Source organism: Orbicella faveolata, unplaced genomic scaffold, assembly GCF_042242905.1.
Source record: "Orbicella faveolata isolate gen_17 unplaced genomic scaffold, um_ofav_v1 contig_5, whole genome shotgun sequence".
In the NCBI taxonomy this organism is placed as follows: domain Eukaryota; kingdom Metazoa; phylum Cnidaria; class Anthozoa; order Scleractinia; family Merulinidae; genus Orbicella; species Orbicella faveolata.
Genome location: NW_028301580.1, coordinates 282,501 through 305,640, shown reverse-complemented (window position 1 = coordinate 305,640; position 23,140 = coordinate 282,501). Strand labels below are relative to the sequence as shown.

The 23,140-nt window shown below is 40.3% G+C and overlaps 1 protein-coding gene across 1 annotated transcript; it reads right to left on the bottom strand.

The window, feature by feature from the left end:
- Window positions 1–1,240: 1,240 nt before the first annotated feature.
- LOC149095621 (uncharacterized) lies at window positions 1,241–19,062 on the bottom strand. Its single transcript, XM_089281843.1, has 14 exons — window positions 19,035–19,062; window positions 18,095–18,205; window positions 17,240–17,377; window positions 16,042–16,149; window positions 15,104–15,214; window positions 13,944–14,075; window positions 12,819–12,926; window positions 11,886–11,996; window positions 11,036–11,167; window positions 9,824–9,931; window positions 5,050–5,160; window positions 3,649–3,780; window positions 2,451–2,558; window positions 1,241–1,597 (listed from the first exon to the last, which is right to left on the bottom strand). The coding sequence occupies exons 1-14, from the start codon at window positions 19,060–19,062 to the stop codon at window positions 1,407–1,409; spliced, it is 1,629 nt and encodes a 542-aa protein (XP_089137969.1). The 3' UTR covers window positions 1,241–1,406.
- Between the last annotated feature and the right edge of the window lie 4,078 nt (window positions 19,063–23,140).

The window sequence follows — 23,140 nt, the reverse complement described above, 5'->3', positions numbered from 1 at the left end:
ACCTCATAATTCTTTTTTGGAAACCTGTTAATTTTATAGCCTTGAAGCTGTGTGTACTTGCCATAAAACTGAGAATTCATTTTGACTTTTCTTTAGTGTTGATTTTCTTTAGGCAGAAAAATGTTTCTTCTCACCTGCCTTACAGTGTTGACAACATTTCAATGAACTCAAAACATCCAAGTCCATAATTCTACTTCCATGTGGAATGCAATTTTCCTTCTTTGTTTGTTTCTGATAAAAATTTAAAGCTTATACATTTTAATGGTAATTATTAGGTTGTAACTGTAACTAAAAATGTTGGAATTTTAAAATGAAATGTCAGAATGTTCAGGTATAATTATGTTGACAATTTGCTATGAGCTACCTGTGGTATAATACAAAAGTTCAAATTGAGAACTATTTCAGAGCAAAGAAAGTCTTGATGAAGCACTTGTCTTAAAACTTTTAGAGAATTGCTTGGTGCCACGTATAGCGAAAACAAGATTTAAACCACACCTGACTTAAACGGGTTTCTCTTTTCTTCGGTGGGGACCAATCTTCGACCATTCCTTGAAACTCCACTCCTTTATCCCACGAGTCCTGTTGTCCGTGTTTCCACTTTGAGCGGGTTTCTTTCTTGAGAACCGACCCTTCTCGTCACGCAATGGTGGTTTTGTTTCCGGTGTCAGTTGCGCCTTTGCAGGCTCTTCAGCTGTTTTCGGTGTTTCATCGTCCAGGGAACTCAAAGCGAAGCCTCCGACCATAAAAAGTACACTGTGACCACTCTGTGACTTCCTTCGCGTACGATCACGACCGTCTTCTCTCTCTGATGTCGGCGCGATAAGTGCTGCGAATTGGCTTCTCAGTTTAACCACGTCAGGAGAACACGAAAGAAGTGCATTTTAAAACACATTTCTAGGCGTTTTTCGATGAACACTTGTTCTGGTCAAAAAGGATAGCGGTAAGTGGAACGCGACTCGCGATAAAAGTCTCGCCGTTATGTTTATTTTTGTTTTTTACTTTTCTTTTAAATATTCGCGCGCTCGCGCCATTCGCACCCATGCCTCGCGCGCCAAAAAAACTATATAGAGCCACCTTAAAATTTCAAACGTACGGGGATACTAGAGTTGAAGAGGAAAGGAATAAGGGCCCTTAGGCCTGGTCCACACTAATCCGTGACGAAACTAAGCTTTCCGAAAACGCTCTTCCAGCAGGAGAAATTTGAAAACGCCGGCTTTTCGTTTTCGCGTGGACATAAAAAAATATATATTGAAAAAGGAGCTTTTCGAAAACGACGGTGTCACGATGAGTGATTTTATATGATTTCCATGTCCGAGTTTTCCTCAAATAGAAATCCAAATGACCGGTGATTGTTACGTTTGAAAACTCGTCCGAGGTAGAATAGAAGGAAAACAGTTGATACTTTTTCAGAGTGACGCCTCCGTTTGCAAATTCCTCCAGTCTAAAGTAGACCCTGCCTTAGATTTGAATGATACATAATAATTACCTCTGCAGAATTTCCCGTTTCCGGTGCTGTTTCCTCGACAATAACACTTTCCGATATCACATTTTGCCCGAGAATGGCAATCACTGTCAGCTTGGCATGGGTGTAGAGGCCCTAACAGAATCAAATGCGAATATCATGAGTTTTGTGGCTGCGTGCGCGAACGGAACGAGAAATTATTTAGCTAAAACCCAAGCGTTGTTTAAGATCTGTGCAATATATCCCAAAGCAAAACTTCTTCTGGCAAATTCCATCCTCATTATCAAAGCGTACTTTTTTTTTCGAAAGTTGTGAATTATTACGACTTTGTTTTGTTTTGTAAATTGTGAGTGCTTAATAAATTGTTAACGTCTCTGGAGCTGGAGAGCTTAAATATTTGGGCCAGCTGGCTTTGGCGTGTCTGCTTCCATATACTGTTCGACCCCTTGTCAAGAACAGGCCAGCGACAGACCTGGTTGGAGATATATCAGATATATCAACACTGGAGATATATCAACACTGTGCATAGGGTTTAGAGCTACCTTAAATTTTCAAAACTTTAAAGTAACTCTGAATTCTATGTACGGATTCTTTTTTTTGAAAAAAACTTTCCTCAAAGTTGCGTGTTATCATTCTTATTAAATTTGATAATTTAAAAAAAAATTACGACTGCCGTTTTTGAATTATAAGCCGCTAAAGCTGTAATTAAGGCTGTTTTAGCAGATCATACTGTTGCTTTGCTAACCTATTGTGTCACGAAAATGATAAAAACATGTTCAGTAATAAGTGGGCAGTGTTTTTACACCATGATTGTAGCATCAACTGATAACGAGTGGTTATAATGACCCATCAAAATCTAACTGCTGGAAATTGTTTTGAGCCATGTTAACTTAGTTGTGGAGGGTTTCATATACCACAAAACACTAGTATCATTACTATTGATGTCATAGGGCTTCTGTTCATTGCGTTTATTGTTTGACGCTCTTACCAGGATCGCATGAAAAGTAGCCGTTATATACAAGTCCGTCCTTGCACCTGCATACTCCTTTGGTGCATGCATAAAAGTTCTCCCCGCAGTCCGCATCCTTAAAGCATACTACAGCAAAAAAGGAATATTGAACAATTATTCCAGGTTGCAAAAAGGAACACCAAGTGAGGACTCTGCACTGGAACAAGTGTTCCGTATATATATACGCTGGAGCTTATCTTGGCTTTTGAAGTATTAAGCGATCTCAGTGACCATGAATATTTCTACTTCCTCACTTTCCCACATACCCCAACCTGGAAGAGCTTCCAGCATTAATTTCAACCGTAGCTACTTGTTACTCAGATGGAAAGCTAAAGGCACAGTGATTGTAAATTCTTAGCTTGGTGAGAAACACAGCCCCTTGATGCTGGCAAGGACACCAACCGGGCTTTGCGTCTGAAACGTCCAGGGTGTTACAGTCCACCAAAACCCTTAACGTTCTTTGCTTCAGCATCATCTTTCACCCAACATCGCATTATCTATCTCATTGAATAAAAAAAATACAATTAGTGTGGAACGTTGCTGTACTGCACTCTCGCCAAATGTTGTCACAGGCCTTGTACTCTTCTAGGGAAATCGCTTCGAATAGCGCCAATTTCCGAGCCATCAACACCAACATATATACATCTTATCACTGCAGTTTCCCACTGTACGGACATCACTCACCTAAACACTTTCCATCCTTGGGTTTCTTCGAGCCAGGAATGCATGCGCAAAAAGCATCACTGTCAAAATGTGTTGTGGACTCACTCGGCACACAACATTTTAACCACTGTGATGACGCATATCATTGTCGATAAGAGTACAGACAACGCTAAACCACACTCGATTTTTTAATTTTTATTTCTCCCCAGATACTCTATCTTCTAGATAATAGAGCCAACCTACTTTCCTTTAATTTTCCAAATGTTTTTCCTCGCAGCACACCGTCGGTAAGTGTTTCTTTTCACTTTTAGTAATTTGTAGGGGCTAAAACAATCTCTCAGAATTCCTCCTCAGAATATTCTTGGCAATTTGTAAGAGGAGTTACAAATTCGATCCTAGACCCAAAATTAATTGTGAGTATGAGTTTCTCAGTAAATTGACCTTTCAGTTGCTTCCTTCTTATCTTACGAACAAACAAAATATTATTGAGTACTGTTTCAGTAAGGCAACTTACGAACGCACGTTCCGTTGGCAGTCGCTCTATAACCCTCGCGACATACGCAATGTGGTTTGTCTGGTATCAGGGGATCAACAACGCATTTGTACTTCCAATCACAATAATGCTCCGCAGGGCATGGCAGTGAGTCTATGTAATGAAAAACAAAAGGAGGGATGAGAAGATAACTAGGAGATATATAGACTACGGCAACATATGAAAAAAGTATTTTATGGATTTTCTATGTTTCTTGTAGGTGATTCTTCTTTAATAAACAATCCCGTGGGGGTACGCCTGGAGGGAATCATAGTAGTTGTATTCATCATCTTGGACTGGATATTTGTTTTGATGAATACAACTACCATGATTCCCTGCAGGCGAGTCTCACAGAGGAATTGGGCCATTTGACGCTATGTGATGCCATAGAGAGTGAGACATTTGACTATGTGAAGTACATATAATATAATTCATATTTGAACTGCGGTTGTAGATGAAAGTGAAGAATGATCATCGCAGTAAATTTTCCAATTTAAGCTATTGGAAAGAAGAAGCCTGAAAAAAAAAAAAAATCAGGGCTTCAACGGGATTCGAACCCGTGACCTCCGCGATACCGATGCGATGCCGACTTCATAGCTCAGTTGGTAGAGCATTGCACCGGTATCGCGGATACCAGTACGATACCGGCTTCATAGCTAGAAAATTTACTGCGATGATCATTTTTCACTTTCATCTACAACTGCAGTTCAAATGTGAAATTTTTCATACATACTTTACATCACTTCACTCCTTACGGGAAGATATGAAGTCAATTAACTGACCTCGCTCCCGAGGGGTGGCTTCATAGCTCAGTAGGTAGAGCATTGCACCGGTATCGTGGAGGTCACGGGTTCGAATCCCCTTGAAGCCCTGATTTTTTTTTTTTTTCAGGCTTGTTCTTTCCAATTGCTTCAATTGGAAAATTTACTGCGATCATCATTCTTCAGTTACATTTGAGTATGAAAGCTTGTTTAAAAATTCAAACGTCCGCAGATACTAGACTTAAAGAGGAAAGGAATAAGGGCTCTCAGGCCTGGTCCACACTAATCCGTGACGAAACTAAGCTTTTCGAAAACGCTCTTCTAGCCGGAGGAATTTCAAAACGCCGGCTTTTCGTTTTCGCGTGGACATAAAAGACAAATTTATTTAAAAAGGAGCTCTTCGAAAACGACGGTGTCACGATGAGTGATTTTATGTGATTTCCCTGCCCGAGTTTTCCTCAAACAGAAATCAAAATGACCGGTGATTGTTGCGTTTGAAAACTCGTCCGGCGTAGTGTAGATGGAAAACATTTCATACTTTTTCAGAGTGAAGCCTCCGTTTGCAAATTCCTGTAGTCTAGAGTAGACCCTGCCGCAGATTTGAATGATACATAATAATTACCTCTGCAGAATTTCCCGTTTCCGGTGCTGAATCCTTCACAACCGCACTTTCCGATATAACACTTTCCCCGAGAATGGCAATCACTGTCAGCTTGGCATTGGTGTAGAGGCCCTAACAGAATCAAATGCGAATATCATGAGTTTAGTGGCTGAGTACGTGAACCGAACGAGAAATCATTTAGCTAGAACCCAAGCGCTGTTCAAGATCTGTGCAAAATATCCCAAAGCAAAACTTCTTCTGGCAAATTCCATCCTCATTATCAAAGCGTACTTTTTTTCAAAAGTTGTGAATTATTAGGACTTTGTGAAGTTTCGTAAATTGTGGGCGCTTCATGAATTGTTAACGTTTCTGGAGCTGGAGAGCTTAAATATTTGGACCAGCTCGCTTTGGACTGTCTCCTTCCATATACCGTACGACCCCATGTCAACAACAGGCCAGCGACAGACCTGGCTGGAGATATATCACCAATACTATGCATAGGGTTCAGAGCTACCTTAAATTTTCAAAACTTTAAAGTAGCTCTGAACTCTATGAACGGATTTTTTTTTTTAACTTTGCCAAAACTTGCGTGTTATCATTCTTATTAAAGTTTGATAATTTAAAAAACATAACGCGTGCCATGTTTGAATTATAAGCCCCTAAAGCTTTAATTGAGGGTGTTTTAGCAGGTCATACTGTTGCTTTGCTAACCTATTGTGTCACGAAAATGATAAAAACGCGTTCAGTAATAACTGGGCAGTGTTTTGACACCTTAATTGTAGCATCAAGTGATAAAGAGTGGTTATAATGACCCATCAAAATCTAACTGCTGGAAATTGTTTTGAGCCATGTTAAATTATTTGTGGAGGGTTTCATATACCATCATGAGCCATAATCGGGGACGGGGTTGTCCCCATGATATGCGACAATAATTCTATTTTTAGAAAAAATTGCGCCATCGCCCACCGCACACGCGCGTACCTGCTGCGAGGATTTTTTCGGATGTCGCGCTGGGGAAATAGCTTACGAAATTCCCGAAATTTTTCATGATTTTGGCCCACAACTCAACGCGTTTACGTCTGTTGGAATTTTACTTAAGTATTTTCGTCGTAAGCTGCTCCAGTTTGAGTGAAGTAAGACAGTGTTGATTTTAGGTATGTTCCGCTGTAAGCTTATATATATCGCTGACCATGTTGTGTTCCGACGGATGCTTCCTTTACATGAGCTGTACATTACCCCACTTTAAATTTCACTTATGTTGAAGATTAACAGCTTTTCCATTACATAGCAAAAAACTAGCTGGATATATTTAGATATAGCAGAGCTTCAGGACGTCATAGTTTCCTAGCTCCTCTTGCCACACGCTTGCGAGGAATTTGTCAATCTATCGCGACCGAAAAGTAAAACAAAATAATTGCTAGTTTGAGTTTCGCTTGAATTGTAAGCAATGCTAGATGTTTCATCAAGGCCCAATAACTTTACGTCCGTAGATACTGCTCAGTTTTATTCGTGTAAAAATCCAGTAAATTCTCTGTTGTCGATGAATGAGGGCGCCCGCCGATGCGTGTTTTGTACAGTCAGTAAACATGACAAATTGCACTTCCGCCGCACTTTCGTGTGAAAGCGTACATCGACGGCGTTCAGACAAACACATATTATGTGATTCTTTCAATATACAGAACGGCAAAAATTACGCCATGTTCTCAATATATGAATACTACTTTCATATGCAAAATAACATTAACACATATAGACGCTCTTTCTCGCCGATGTTCAGCGGCGAGGTAATTCTGTCTGTATAATAAAGGAACCAAAATCTCGCCGATGTTCAGCGGCGAGGTAACTCTGTCTGTATAAGAAAGCAAGCAAAATCTCGCCGATGTTCAGCGGCGAGGTAATTCTGTCTGTATAAGAAAGCAACCAAAATCTCGCCGATGTTCAGCGGCGAGGTAATTCTGTCTGTATAAGAAAGTAACCAAAATCTCGTCGATGTTCAGCGGCGAGGTAGTTCTGTCTGTATAAGAAAGCAACCAAAATCTCGCCGATGATCAGCGGCGAGGTAATTCTGTCTGTATAATAAAGCAACTAAAATCTCGCCGATGTTCAGCGGCCAGGTAACTCTGTCTGTATAGTAAAGGAACCAAAATCTCGCCGATGTTCAGCGGGGGGTAGTTCTGTCTGTATAATAAAGGAACCAAAATCTCGCCGATGATCAGCGGCGAGGTAGTTCTGTCTGTATAAGAAAGCAACCAAAATCTCGTAGATGGTATGGTAGAGTATAAAGTCTTCGAAGCTTACTGGTAATTACCTGGACCGACAAAGCTGATGCTATTTCGATGGCATCCTCCTCGTTTTGAATTTGGTACATCCGTAGCCAAGCGTCCTTGTCACTGGCATAACTTCGAACACAGTCAGCATAGGTGCGCCATTTACGACTCATTTTAAAGGAAAAAAGCAACTCCAAAAAGTCCAAACGTAGTCCGACAAGTAATGAGCTTGTGTTCGATCAACACGCGAAATGCAAATGAATGGGAGACTTGCGAGTTCTCATTTTACAAAGCTGTCACCTCAATCTCAAATTGATACAAAACATGCCTATTTATGTCAAGTACACAGGACAGCTAAAAGCTTCATGAAAGCACTGTAGTAAAAGAAATCGGTCCTTTTCTATGGTAGAATGGCATTTTCAACTTTTTCCAAAATGTTGACTGCACAGGCGGCGCAGATGTTGAATACGATTAATACGTGGCATTATGCTGTTGGCGATTGCGTTACAATTTTAGACAGTGTATGAAAATGTTTAGGAAATCGCTCTAAATAGACGGGAAAAGGTACCTATATATAAAAAATAATTTAAATGAAGTGTCTTACCTCGTAGTTTAACTCGCCTAAATGGCTCAAAACCGCCTCCAGGAACACAGAGACATCAAAATAACGCAATGCATACATAAGGTCAGCCATTTCAACTTAAATTATTTTCTACACGTCGTATTTAGAGCAATATTCGAAACGGCTAAAAACGGCTAAAATTTTAACGCAATCGCCAACCGCATAACGTCACTTATTAAGCATATTCAAGGTCTGGGCTGCCTGTGTCCCTTGTGCAATCACAATTATAATTACCTCGCCACTGATCTTCGGCGAGATTTCCGTCCCCTTGATAACAGACAAGATCATCTCGCCGCTGATCATCGGCTAGATTTTGGTTCATTTATTATACAGACAGAATTACCTCGCCGCTGATCATCGGCGAGATTTTGGTTCCTTTATTACACAGACAGAATTACCTCGTCGCTGAACATCGGCGAGATTTTGGTTCCTTTATTATACAGACAGAAATACTTCGCCGCTGAACATCGGCGAGGGTGCAAGGAGAAAGTCAAGTGAAGACTCTGCACTGAAAGTACTGTTCCATGTACAAATGCGGGAGCTTATCTTGGTTTTTGAAGTATTAAGCGATCTCAGTGCCATGACCGTGCCGCTGATCATCGGCGAGATTTTGGTTGCTTTATTATACAGACAGAATTACCTCGCCGCTGATCATCGGCGAGATTTTGGTTGCTTTATTACACAGACAGAATTACCTCGCCGCTGAACATCGGCGAGATTTTGGTTCCTTTATTATACAGACAGAAATACTTCGCCGCTGATCATCGGCGAGATTTTCGTTCGGTATATAAGAGAAATTAAATTATTACATATTCCAACATTTATATAAAATAGTTTCAATATATATATTTAAACATTCACATAATATGTGAATATATGTAAACCCATCCATCGAACTCAAACAATAACTCTATAGTTTTTAAATATGTTTAAGATTGATAAATGTTTGAGAACATATTAAAAGCTAAGCTGGAAATATGTGAATAAAGCAGAAATAATCAGCAAAGTTACGATGACACATTCTTTAATCAACTTGGAATAACGATTTCGACTTTGTTGATCGAGTTATCAACACTCCTTGTCTATTTTCATTTTCGCAGTGTAAAACTTCACTATGCTTATGTTGAAGAAACACACATGATGTTAGTAGTCTTTTTTGCGTTCGTAAAATTTGTTGCAGCATCTCAGCACAAAAGATAACGAAAAAAATCTTTGTTAAGATTTGTTGAGAATTGAAAACACCGACTCGGACTTGAAGGTGCACGAGCTGCACTATGCAAATGAGCTAATTGTACGCGTCAGACTTTCCTTTCAAAAACTTTTGCAAACTCACCAAACAAGCAGAAACAATAAGAAACCACCAAAACAGGTTTTGGTTATGATTAACCATTGTCTGAGAAAGGCACAAATTAACTCGATACCAGAGTAGAGAGTTTTCTTGCTACTTCTTAAGTTAGAACAAACGCAAAAACATGGGCGTAAGCTTACAACTAGCGTGAGCAGATCTTATTATTCATTCTCAGCGCGAGATTGAAGTCTTGTTTTCGACCCTGAAAAACCCTCCTTTTCCGTTAGCTCAGAGCATAAAGCTACATATAAGCGCCCTGGTTCGTATTCCCTGCCTTATTCCCTGCCATCGCTGTGAAAAATACGCAAGAGAATCTCTCAACTCTCACCATTTGATCACGCAACGTGACAACATCCACGCGAGAGCCCCCGACATGTGCGTGAATCCGCGCGGATATATGACGTCAGGATGGCCCAATTTGTTCAAAAAATAGAAAAATTGTCCCATATCATAGGTGCGCGCGAATTCCGAGACTTACGGTCTCCATAAAATACTCGTATCATTACTATTGATGTCATAACGCTTCTACTCATTGCGTTCATTGTTTGACGTTCTTACCAGGCTCGCATGATTTGTCGTCACCCATTACAAGTCCGTCCGTGCACTTGCATTCTCCTACGATGCATCTTTGAGCTGCCTGCTTGCAGTCCGCATCCTTAAAGCATTCTACAGCAAAAAGAAGAATATTGAACGATTATTCCAGGGTGCAAGGAGAAAGTCAAGTGAAGACTCTGCACTGAAAGTACTGTTCCATGTACAAATGCGGGAGCTTATCTTGGTTTTTGAAGTATTAAGCGATCTCAGTGACCATGACTATTTCTACTCTCTTACTTCCTTACATACCCCAACCTGGAAAAGCTTCCAGCATTAATTTCAACCGTAGCTACTTGTTACTCAGATGGAAAACTTAAGGCACTGTGATTGTAAATTCTTAGCTTGGCCAGAAATACAGCCCGTTGATGCCGGCAAGGACTCCAACCGGGTTGTGTCTCTCAAACGTCCAGGGTGTTACAGTCCACCAAAACCCTTAACGTTCTTTGCTTCAGCATCATATTTCACCGAACATCGCCATTATCTATTCTATTTGAAAAATATATATATATAATCAAAAAAATTTAGTGTGGAAAGTTGCCGTACTGCATTATCGTCAAATGCAGTCACAGGCCTTGTGCTCTTCTAGGGAAATCGCTTCGAATAGCGCCAATTTCCGAGCCATCATTACCAACATATATACATGTTATCACTGCAGTTTCCCACTGAACGGACATCACTCTCCTAAACACTTTCCATCCATGGTTTTCTTCGAGCCAGGAATGCATGCGCGAAAAGCATCACTGTGGTCAACATTTGTTGTGGACTCACTCGGCGCACAACATTTTGAGCACTGTGATGACGCACATCGTTGTCGATAAGAGTACAGACAACGCTAAACCAACTCGATTTGTTAATTTTTATTTCTCCCCAGACACTCTATCCTCTAGACAATAAGGCCAACTTACCTCCGTTTAATTTCCCAAATGTTTTTCCTCGCAGCAAACTGTTGGTAAGTGATTCTTTGTACTTTTAATAATTTGCAAGAGCTAAAACAATTTCTCAGAATTCCTCCTCAGAAAATTTTTGGCAGTTTGTAAGAGGAGTTACAAATTCGATCCTAGCTCCAAAACTGAGTGTGAGTATGAATTTCTCAGTAAATTGACCCTTTAGTTGCTTCCTTCTTATCTTACGAACAAGCAAAGTATTATTGAGTATTGTTTCAGTAAGGCAACTTACCAACGCACGTTCCGTTGGCAGTCTCTCTTAAACCCTCGCGACATACGCAATGTGGTTTGTCTGGTATCCAGGGATCGACAACGCATTTAGAATTCTTATGACACCTGTGCCCCGCTGGGCATGAGAGTGAGTCTATGTAATGACAAAGAAAAGGAGGCAAAAGAGGATAACTAAGAGATATATACGCTAAAGCAACACATGAAAAAAGCATTTTTTTGGATTTTCTATCTTTCTTGTAGGTGATTCTTCTCTAATAAACAATCCTGTGGGGGGACGACTGGAGGGAATCATAGTAGTTGTATTCATCATCTTAGACTAGATATTTGTTTTGATGAATACAACTACCATGACTCCTTGCAGGCGAGTCTCATAGAGGGATTTGGCCATTTGACGGTATGTGAAGCCATAGCGAGTGAGACATTTGAAAAAAGCTTGTTTAAAAACTCAAACTTCCGGGGATAACAGAGTTGAAGGGGAAAGCAATAAAGGCTCTCAGGCCTGGTCCACACTAATCTGTGACGAAACTAAGCTTTTCGAAAGCGCTCTTCCAGCCGGAGGAATTTCAAAACGCCGCCTTCTCGTTTTCGCGTGGACATAAAAAAATTATATATATTGAAAAAGGAGCTTGTCGAAAAGGACGGTGTCACGATGAGTGATTTTATGTGATTTCCCTGCCCGAGTTTTCCTCAAACAGAAATCCAAATGACCGGTGATTGTTGCGTTTGAAAACTCGTCCGGCGTAGTGTAGATGGAAAACATTTGATACTTTTTCAGAGTGAAACTTCCGTTTTCAAATTCCTCCAGTCTAGTGTAGACCGGGCCTTGGATTTAAATGATACATAATAATTACATCTGCAGAATTTCCCGTTTCCGGTGCTGTGTTCTTGACAATAGCAATTTCCGAAATGACACTGTGCCCGAGAATGGCAATCACTATCAGCTTGGCATGGGTGTAGAGGCCCTAACAGAATCAAATGCGAATATCATGAGTTTAGTGGCTGAGTACGTGAACCTAACGAGAAATTATTTTGCTAGAACTCAAGCGCTATTCAAGAACTGTGCAAAATATCCCAAAGCAAAACTTCTTCTGGCAAATTCCATCCTCATTATCAAAGCGTACCTTTTTTTGAAAGTTGTGAATTATTTGGACTTAGTGAAGTTTTGTAAATTGTGGACGCTTCATGAATTGTTAACGTTTCTGGAGCTGGAGAGCTTAAATATTTGGACCAGCTCGCTTTGGCCTGTCTCCTTCCATATACCGTACGACCCCATGTCAACAACAGGCCAGCGACAGACCTGGCCGGATATATATCACCAACACTATGCATAGGGTTCAGAGCTACCTTAAATTGTCAAAACTTTAAAGTAGCCCTGAAGTCTATGTACGGACTTTTTTTTTTTAACTTTGCCAAAAGGTGCGTGTTATCATTTTTATTAAAGTTTGATAACTTAAAAAAATTACGCGTGCCATGTTTGAATTATAACCCCCTAAAGCTGTAATTAAGGCTGTTTTAGCTGGTCATACTGTTGCTTTGCTAACCTATTGTGTCACGAAAATGATAAAAACGTGTTCATTAATAACTGGGCAGTATTTTGACACCGTGGTTGTAGCATCAAGTGATAAAGAGTGGTTATATTGACCCATCAAAATTTAACTGCTGGAAATTGTTTTGAGCCATGTTAAATTATTTGTGGAGGGTTTCATATACCATAAAACACTAGTATCATTATTATTGATCTCATAACGCTTCTATTCATTGCGTTGATTTTTTGACGTTCTTACCAGGCTCACATGATTTGTCATCGCCCATTACAAGTCCCTCCGTGCACTTGCATTCTCCTACGATGCATCTGTTGCCTGCTTGCTTGCAGTCCGCATGCTTAAGGCATTCTACAGCAAAACAGGAATATTGAACGATTATTCCAGGGAGCAAGGAGAAAATCAAATGACAACTCTGCACTAAAACTAGTGTTCCATGTACAAACGCGGTAGATTATCTTGGTTTTTGAAGTATTAAGCGATCTCAGGACCATGAATATTTTTGCTCTCTCACTTCCTTACATATCCCAACCTGGAAGAGCTTCCAGCATTAATTTCAACCGTAGCTACTTGTTACTCAGATGGAAAGCTAAAGGCACTTTGATTGTGAATTATTAGCTTGGTCAGAAACACGGCCCATTGATGCCGGCACGGACTCCAACCGGGCTGTGTCTCTCAAACGTCAAGAGTGTTATAGTCCATAAAAACCCTTAACGTTCTCTACTTCAGCATCATCTTCTACCCAACATCGCCATTATCTATCCTATTTGAAAAAAAAAAAAAATATATATATATATATACAAAAAAATTTAGTGTGGAAGGTTGCTGTACTGCATTCTCGTCAAATGCAGTCACAGGCCTTTTTCCGAGCCATCATCACCATCCATCCTTGGTTTTCTTCGAGCCAGGAATACATGCGCAAAAAGTATCACTGTGGTCAAAATTTGTTGTGGACTCGCCCGGCGCACAACATTTTGACCACTGTGATAACGCATATCGTTGTCGATAAGAGTACAGACAACGCTAAACCACACTTTATTTGTTAATTTTTATTTCTCCCCAGATACTCTATCCTCTAGACAATAGGGCCAACTTACCTTCGTTTAATATCCCAAATGTTTTTCCTCGCAGCAAACTGTCGGTAAGTGTTTCTTTGTACTTTTAGTAATTTGCAGGAGCTAAAACAATTTCTCAGAATTCCTCCTCAGAATATATTTGGCAATTTGTAAGAGGAGTTACAAATTCGATCCTAGACTCAAAATTGAGTGTGAGTATGAGTTTCTTAGTAAATTGACCTTTCAGTTGCTTCCTTCTTATCTTACAAACAAAGAAAGTATTATTGAGTATTGTTTCAGTAAGGCAACTTACCGACACACTTTCCGTTGCCAGTCTCTTTAAAACCCTTGAGACATACGCAATGTGGTTTGTCTGGTATCAGGGGATCAACAACGCATTTAGAATTCTTATGGCACTTGTGCTCCGCGGGGCATGGCCGTGAGTCTATGTAATGACAAAGAAAAGGAGGCATCAGAAGATTACCAGGAGATATATAGACTACCGCAACACATGAAAAAAGTATTTTTTAGATTTTCTACGTTTCTTGTAGGTGATTTCTGTTTAATAAACATTATTATATGGCTAGCTCCGTGAGCGGGTAATATGAATCAAATCCTGCGCTGTGATTGGCTACCCGAGCGGGCAAGATGGAGCTATCTTGCCCGCTCGGGACTAAACGCCGTGTCCCGCAAGAAAAATTTGCCCGAAAGCCCTATAATAAATACTTTATTGACCAAGCTTGTTCGGCCAAGATGGCTGCATATTGGCCTAACTCGTTCTTTTTTGGGGTGTTTATGGACCTCGACTCCGTCTCGGTCCATAAACACGCAAAAAAAGAACTTGGCCAATATCCAGCCATCTTGACCTGACACTCGATCAATAACCCATATATCCTGTGGGGGTACGCCTGGAGGGAACCATAGTAGTTGTATTCATCATCTTGGACTGGATATTTGTTTTGATGAATACAACTACCACGATTCCCTGCAGGCGAGTATCATGGAGGGATTTGGCCATTTGATGGTATGTGAAGCCATAGCGAGTGAGACATTTGACTATGAAAGCTTGTTTAAAAATTCAAATTTCCGGGGATACTAGAGTTGAAGGGGAAAGGAATAAGGGCTCTCAGGCCTGGTCCGCACTAATCCGTGGCGAAACTAAGCTTTTAGAAAACGCTCTTCCAGCCGGAGGAATTTCAAAACGCCAGCTTTTCGTTTTCGCGTGGACATAAATATTGAAAAAGGAGCTTTTTGAAAAGGACGGTGTCACGATGAATGATTTTATGTGATTTCCCTGTCCGAGTTTTCCTCAAACAGAAATCCAAATGACCGGAGATTGTTTCGTTTTAAAACTCGTCCGGCGTAGTGTAGATGGAAAACATTTGATACTTTTTCAGAGTGAAGCCTCCGTTTTTAAATTCCTCCAGTCTAGTGTAGACCGGACCTTAGATTTAAATGATACATGATAATTACGTCTGCAGAATTTCCCGTTTCCGGTGCCGCTTCCTCGACAATAGCAATTTCCGTGATAACACTGTGCCCAAAAATCGCAATCACTCGGAGCTTGGCATGGGTGTAGAGGCCCTAACAGAATCAAATGCGAATATCATGAGTTTAGTGGCTGAGTACGTGAACCTAACGAGAAATTATTTTGCTAGAACTCAAGCGCTGTTCAAGAACTGTGCAAAATATCCCAAAGCAAAACTTCTTCTGGCAAATTCCATCCTCATTATCAAAGCGTGCTTTTTTTCAAAAGTTGTGAATTATTAGGACTTTGTGACGTTTTGTAAATTGTGGGCGCTTAATGAATTGTTAATGTCTCTTGAGCTGGAGAGCTTAAATATTTGGACCAGCTCGCTTTGGACTGTCTGCTTCCATATACTGTACGAACCAATGTCAACAACAGGCCAGCGACAGACCTGGCTGGAGATATATCACCAACACTGTACATAGGGTTCAGAGCTACCTTAAATTTTTAAAACTTTAAAGTAGCTCCGAAGTCTGTGTAGCGATATTTTTTTTTTTCAAACTTTGCCAAAAGTTGCGTGTTGCCATTCTTATTAAAATTTGATAATTTAAAAAAAAATTACGCGTGGCGTTTTTGAATTATAAGCCCCTAAAGCTGTAATTAATGCTGTTTTAGCTGGTCATACTGTTGCTTTGCTAACCTATTGTGTCACGAAAATAATAAAAACGTGTTCAATAGAAATTGGGCAGTGTTTTGACACCGTGATTGTAGCATCAAGTGATAAAGAGTGGTTACATTGACCCATTAAAATCAAACTGCTGGAAATTGTTTTGAGCCATGTCAAATTATTTGTGAAGGGTTTCATATACCATAAAACACTAGTATCATTACTTTTGATGCCATAACGCTTCTATTCATTGCGTTTATTGTTTGACGTTCTTACCAGGCTCGCATGATTTGTCGTCGCCCATTACAAGTCCGTCCGTGCACTTGCATTTTCCTGCGATGCATCTTTGAGCTGCTTCCTTGCAGTGCGCATGCTTAAAGCATTCTACGATTATTCCAGGGTGCAAGGAGAAAATCAAGTGACGACTTTGCATTAAACTAGTGTTCCATGTACAAACGCGGTAGCTTAACTTGGTTTTTGAAGAATTAAGCGATTTCAGTGACCATGAATATTTCTACTCTCTTACTTCCTTACATACCCCAACCTGGAAAAGCTTCCAGCATTAATTTCAACCGTAGCTACTTGTTACTCAGATGGAAAGCTAAAGGCACTTTGATTGTAAATTATTAGCTTGGTCAGAAACACAGCCCGTTGATGCCGGCACGGACTCCAACCGGGCTGTGTCTCTCAAACGTCCAGGTTGTTACAGTCCACCAAAACCAATAACGTTCTTTGCTTCAGCATCGTCTTTCACCCAACATCCCCATTATCTATCCAATTTAAAAATATATATATATACATATATATATACGAAAAAATTTAGTGTGGAACGTTGCTGTACTGCACTCTCGTCAAATGCAGTCACAGGCCTTGTACTCTTCTAGGGAAATCGCTTCGAATAGCGCCTATTTCCGAGCCATAAACACCAACATATATACATCTTATCACTGCAGTTTCCCACTGCACGGACATCACTCACCTAAACACTTTCCATCCTTGGTTTTCTTCGAGCCAGGAATGCATGCCCAAATGCATCGCTGTGGTAAAAATTTGTTGTGGACTCACTCGGCGCACAACATTTTGACCACTTTGATGACGCATATTGTTGTCGATAAGAGTACAGACAACGCTAAACCACACTCTATTTGTTAATTTTTATTTCTCCCCAGATACTCTATCCTCTAGAAAATAGGGGAAAGTTACCTTCAGTTAATTTTTCAAGTGGTTTTCCTCGCAGCAAGCTGTCGATATGTGTTTCTTTGCACTTTTAGTAATTTGCAGGAGCTAAAACAATTTCTCAGAATTCCTCCTCAGAATATTTTTGGCAATTTGTAAGAGGAGTTACAAATTCGATTCTAGCCCCAAAATTGAGTGTGAGTACGAGTTTCTCAGTACATTGACTTTTCAGTTGCTTCCTTCTTATCTTACGAACAAACAAAGTATTATCGGGTATTGTTTCAGTATGGCAACTTACCAAGGCAATATCCGTGGGGATTCTCTATAAAACCCTCGCGACATACGCAATATGGTTTGTCTGGTATCAGGGGATCAATAACACATTTTTTACTCCGATGACACCGAACATCCCAGTAGCGGGGGCATGGTGGTGAGTCTATGCAATGACAAAGAAAAGGAGGCAAGATAAGATAAGATAACTAGGAGATATATAGACTACGGCAACACATAAAAATGTACTTTTTGGATTTTCTCTGTTTCTTGTAGGTGATTCTTGTTTAATAAACAATCCTGTTGGGGGACGCCTGGAGGGAATCATAGTAGTTGTATTCATCATCTTGGACTGGATATTTGTTTTGATGAAATCAACTACCATGATTCCCTGCAGGCGAGTCTCATAGAGGGATTTGGCCATTTGACGGTATGTGAAGCCATAGCGAGTGAGACATTTGACTTTGAAAGCTTGTTAAAAAATTCAAACGTCCGGGGATACTAGAGTTGAAGGGGAAAGGACTAAGGGCTGTCAGGCCTGGTCCACACTAATCCGTGACGAAACTAAGCTGTTCGAAAACGCTCTTCCAGCCGGAGGAATCTCAAAACGCCGGCTTTTCGTTTTCGCGTGGATATAAAAAAAAAAAAAAAAATGTAAAAGGAGCTTGTCAAAAGCGACGGCATCCCGATAAGTGATTTTATGTGATTTCCCTGCCCGAGTTTTCCTCAAACAGAAATCCAAATGACCGGAGATTGTTGCGTTTTAAAACTCGTAGTGTAGATGGAAAACATTTGACACTTTTTCAGAGTGAAATCTCTTTTTGCAAATTCCTTCAGTATAGTGTAGACCGGGCCTTAGATTTAAATGATACATAATAATTACCTCTGCAGAATTTCCCGTTTCCGGCGCTGCTTCCTCGACAATAGCAATTTCCGTGATAACACTGTGCCCGAGAATGGCAATCACTCGGAGCTTGGCATGTGTGTAGAGGCCCTAGCAGAATCAAATGCGAATATCATGAGTTTAGTGGCTGAGTGCGTAAACCGAGCAAGAAATTATTTTGCTAGAACCCAAGCGCTGTTCAAGAACTGTGCAAAAAATATCCCAAAGCAAAACTTCTTCTGGCAAATTCCATCCTCGTTATCAAAGCGTACTTTTTTTTAAAAGTTATGAATTATTAGGACTTTGTGAGGTTTTGTAAATTGTGGGTGCTCAATGACTTGGTAACATCTCTGGTGCTGGAGAGCTTAAATATCTGGACCAGCTCGCTTTGGCTTGTCTGCTTCCATATAATGTGCGACCCCATGTCAACAACACGCCAGGGACGGACGTGGCTGGAGATATATCACCAACACGGTACATAGGGTTTAGAGCTACCTTAAATTTTCAAAACTTTAAAGTAGCTCTGAACTCTATGTACCGATTCTTTTTTTTAACGAAACTTAAGCTTGCGTGTTATCATTCTTGTTGAAATTTGATAATTTAAAAAAATTTACGCTCGCTGTGTTTGAATTATAAGCCCCTAAAGCTGTAATTAAGGGTGTTTTAGCTGGTCATACTGTTGCTTTGCTAACCTACTGTGTCACGGAAATGATAAAAACGCGTTCAGTAATAATTGGACAGTGTTTTGACACCATAATTGTAGCATCAAGTGATAAAGAGTGGTTATAATGACACATCAAAATCTAACTGCTGGAAATTGTTTGGAGCCATGTTAAATTATTTGTGGAGGGTTTCACATACCATAAAACACTAGCATCATTACTATTGATGTCATAACGCTTCTATTCATTGCATTGCGTTCATTTTTTGACGTTCTTACCAGGCTCGCATGATTTGTCAGCGCCCATTACAAGTCCGTCCGCGCACTTACATTCTCCTACGATGCATCTTTTACCTGCCTGCATGCACTCTGCATCCTTAAAGCATTCTACAGGAAAAAAAAAGGGGAATATTGAACGATTATTCCAGGGTGTAAGGAGAACACCAAGTTATGACTCTGCACGGGAACTAGTGTTCCTTATATATACGGTGAAGCTTATCTTGGTTTTTGAAGTATTAAGCTATCTTAATGACCATGAATATTTTTACTCCTTCACTTCCCCACAAACCCCAACCTGGAAGAGCTTCCACCATTAATTTCAACCGTAGCTACTTGTTACTCAGATGGAAAGCTAAAGGCACTGTGATAGTAAATTCTTAGCTTGGTCAGAAACACAGCCCGTTGATGCCGGCAAGGACGCTAACCAGGCCGTGTCTCTCAAACGACCTGGGTGTTACAGTCCTCCAAATCCCTTAACCTTCTTTGCTTCAGCATCATCTTCCACCCAACATCGCCATTATCTATCCAATTTGAAAAAACAGATCGAAAAAATTCAGTGTGTAATGTTGCTGCACTGCACTCTTGTCAAATGTTGTCACAGGCCTTGTACTCTTCTAGGGAAATCGCTTCGAATAGCGCCAATGTCCGAGCCATCAACAGCAACATATATACATTTTATCACTGCAGTTTTCCACTGTACGGACATCACTCACCTACACAGTTTCCATCTTTGGTTTTCTTCCAGAAAGGAATGCATGTGCAATATGGATCTAACCCAGGAAGGACTAGGCACATAGCATTTCTTCCGCATTTTAAGTTCAGCTTCTGGCAACGATCTGCTGATAAGGCAAAGGACATAAAAATGTATGTAGTTGTTTCATATCATTAAAAAGGCCCGCTAGTGCCACGGGTTGAAAGCAAAACTGGATTTTAAAAATTATCCTGATTGACGCTGTATTTACACTCACTGGTAGGCGCATCAATTTTTGATTATTTCGATTTTCTCGGCACCAGCCGAGAATATAAGTACGTCAGGTGCAAGTTAAAAGCGAATTCTGGCTTATCAACGATCGCGACGAAGAACTTGACGATCACATGCATTTGAAGATTTGTCTTCAACAGCCCTTTTCACGGTTAACTTTGGTCATTTGCATTACAATAAAATCTAGCATGTATGTGGGACAATTATGGGCTATGTTGTAGTTTTAGCCCGAAATAGCCTCGCATCCAGGTTGGATAACATTGTAATGCAAATGAGAAAAATTAACCGTGAAAAGGGCTATTACCATTGAGACAAAACACAAAGTTAGCAGGCCAAGAACGGTATGGGAATCACGCTGCCGAGTGAGCTCAAGAAACATATAACAAAAAGGATTTTTAAACGCTAACTTACTAAACCATTTTTAACCTTGGTAGTTTTTTTTTTTTTTTTTTTAACCTTAGTAGCTTTTTAACCTTAGTTCTGGTTTTACACCTTAGTTGTAGTCTTACGTTTTTAGACTTTTAATGTATTTTAATTTAGACCTTTACTTTCAGAGAATCGTCCTGAAAACCACCAGTAGGTGATTGGAGGCCTCCTCTTAAAACACTAATTTATTGTTATTGTCTAGTAGTCGGTTTCAAGCTCTAGCAGAATAGGAAAGGGTAGGAAAAAATAAACTTGCTAACGACTAACAGCCAAAAATGCGGCTAATTTTTTGTTCACGCGTCCAGTCCCGCCATTTCCGCAAATGTTTGTTTTCTTACTTCTGCAGTACCATCCCTTGCCAGGGTACATTCCAACACAACGGCAGAATCCATCGATACACTTTGCATATCTAGACCAACAAACCCCATCACCAGAACATTGATAATATTTTTCGTGGTGGAGCTATTTGATGAAAAATAATAACTACAGGAAAATTAAACTATTTTATTGAAACGATGGACATAGAGCCCCACCACACAGCAACACTTATAAGTTTGCAATAGGACATTGTAGCACATTAAGTTCGCAAGTCATAAAATTACTTATAATACTACATGTTCATCTCAAAAATCGAACGATTACCGATTCTTAAAGGAGCCAGGTTACGGTTTGCGCATCTTAAAGCCGCTTTAGCCTAAATTTTTCAAGTTCGTCGTTTGTAATATGTGTTAATCTTCTCCATCCTTTACGATCCTTGTTCCTTCATGGTTTATTATTAGCTCTTTGGTGTTTTCCTACCCTAGTTAACGATTTCAGATGTCCTCCAATTTAAAGTGGCTCGATCGGATTTTTGAGTAACAATACCGTTCAACTTTGAGCGACTAGAGCACTACCATTATCATTCGTACGGAAAATCGAAACGTCACTAGTGTTCTACAGAAAGATGAAAGTTTCAAATAGGGTACATTTCACCAAGATCTGAGTTACCAAATCAACGAAATGATGCCATACCCCATTTTACATAAGACCGAATAACTTGATACCAGGGATAAGTTTGGAAATACGACGTCGGGATCTTGGACTTGACATAGCTGTCTTAACGATGGCAAAATTTAAAAAAAAGTCTATAAGAGCGTTTTCGAGAAAATTACGAGTGAAGTTTCAAGGCGTCAAAATACAACAAAAACAAAGCTGTTTTAAATGTTATTGCAAACTATGTCCACAAGACTTGACTAAATGGCATTCTGGTCTTAAATGAATCTTATAACATCTAATTATCTCGAGTGAAAATCTCGGAAAAATCGCTTCGTTTGACTTTGACCCGATCGTTTTGTCGTTATGTACGTGGTCAAAATAACTCAAAATATCTCCACTGGGCTCCTGTAAAGACGACCTTTTCCATTTCTGTTATTCGTTAGTCTGCCTCACTTCACGTTCCATAGATTTGCTAGTAATTTCTGCTTTGGACCGTTAATGGAAAATACATTAGAGCCTTAACAAAGGTTAATGATCCTCTTTCGAGGCCTGGTCTGAGCTTCCACTAACGATACCACATTTAGGAAATAACACACTGGCTGTGGGTAAAATTTGGGTGGCAGGGAAGGACGACTGGGGAGTAGGGGCCCAGGAAGGGGGCCCTCCTGGGGAAGTACAGATCCGGTGGTACCGGGGGTAGCCCCCCTGGAATAAAAGTTCCAGACCTGCCTCCAGGGGTGAGGCCCATATCCCACAGTCCCCGGGGGACTGAGGGAACCAGGAGGGGGAGCCCCTCCTGGGGGGAGTATAGATCAGGTGGTACCGGGGGTAGCCACCTTGGAATAGGTAATTTCTCCGGACCTGTCTCCAGTGCGCTATAGCCTTACTGTGGGGTAAAGTGCAGTTAATGGGTGCACTTCCCTGCCACCGTCCTTTAATAACAAACAACAGAAAGTCACCAAAATACAGTCCCTGTTCATTGCACCCTTAATGACAAGGTCTAAGGCTTGCTAGGAGACAGACAGCCGTAGCCTATAGCCATTAAAGGTATTAGTATTATTAGTATTAGTATTATTATTATTATTATTATTATTATTATTATTATTTTATAAGAAGCAAATGATATCATAAGTATATACGGATAAATGTTTTTCTAAAAGTAGCGGAATAGTAATGTTCAGTATCTATACACGACATTCTGAATTGTAGTGTCAAAGCTTGCCCCCACTTTTTTTGGGAAAGACAGATTATTAGCCTTATTCATGGCGAACATTTCTATAGATCTAAATGATTTTGTTTATTTGCTTGAAGATGGTCCTGAAGCGTAGTATCAGGGGTTCAGATGTGTAGGGCAAGGGTCCCAGTCATGGGAGGGTGGGAGGGAAAAAGAAAAATCAGTGGCGAAGGATCGGCACAAACAAGAAGACTGAATACAACGAGGAGCGTGTGCTTGACTAGAGGTCAGAGGCATGAGGTGGACACGTGAGAGACATGACTGGAACCATTGATATACTGTCTTTTACAGATGTAGATAACAGTGGCCTTACTTAGGACATGAAAGGTTTGTTGTGATATCTAAAGGGGGTGATTGTTTTCAACTGGGAATCCTTGATGGACTTTGAGATCAGGAATTGGTGGCATGTTACCCATGTTACTGGGATTTACTTATGAGCGTGACACGAGGTTCATAGTGTTACATGTCTCTGAAATAAAGTGTTACAAT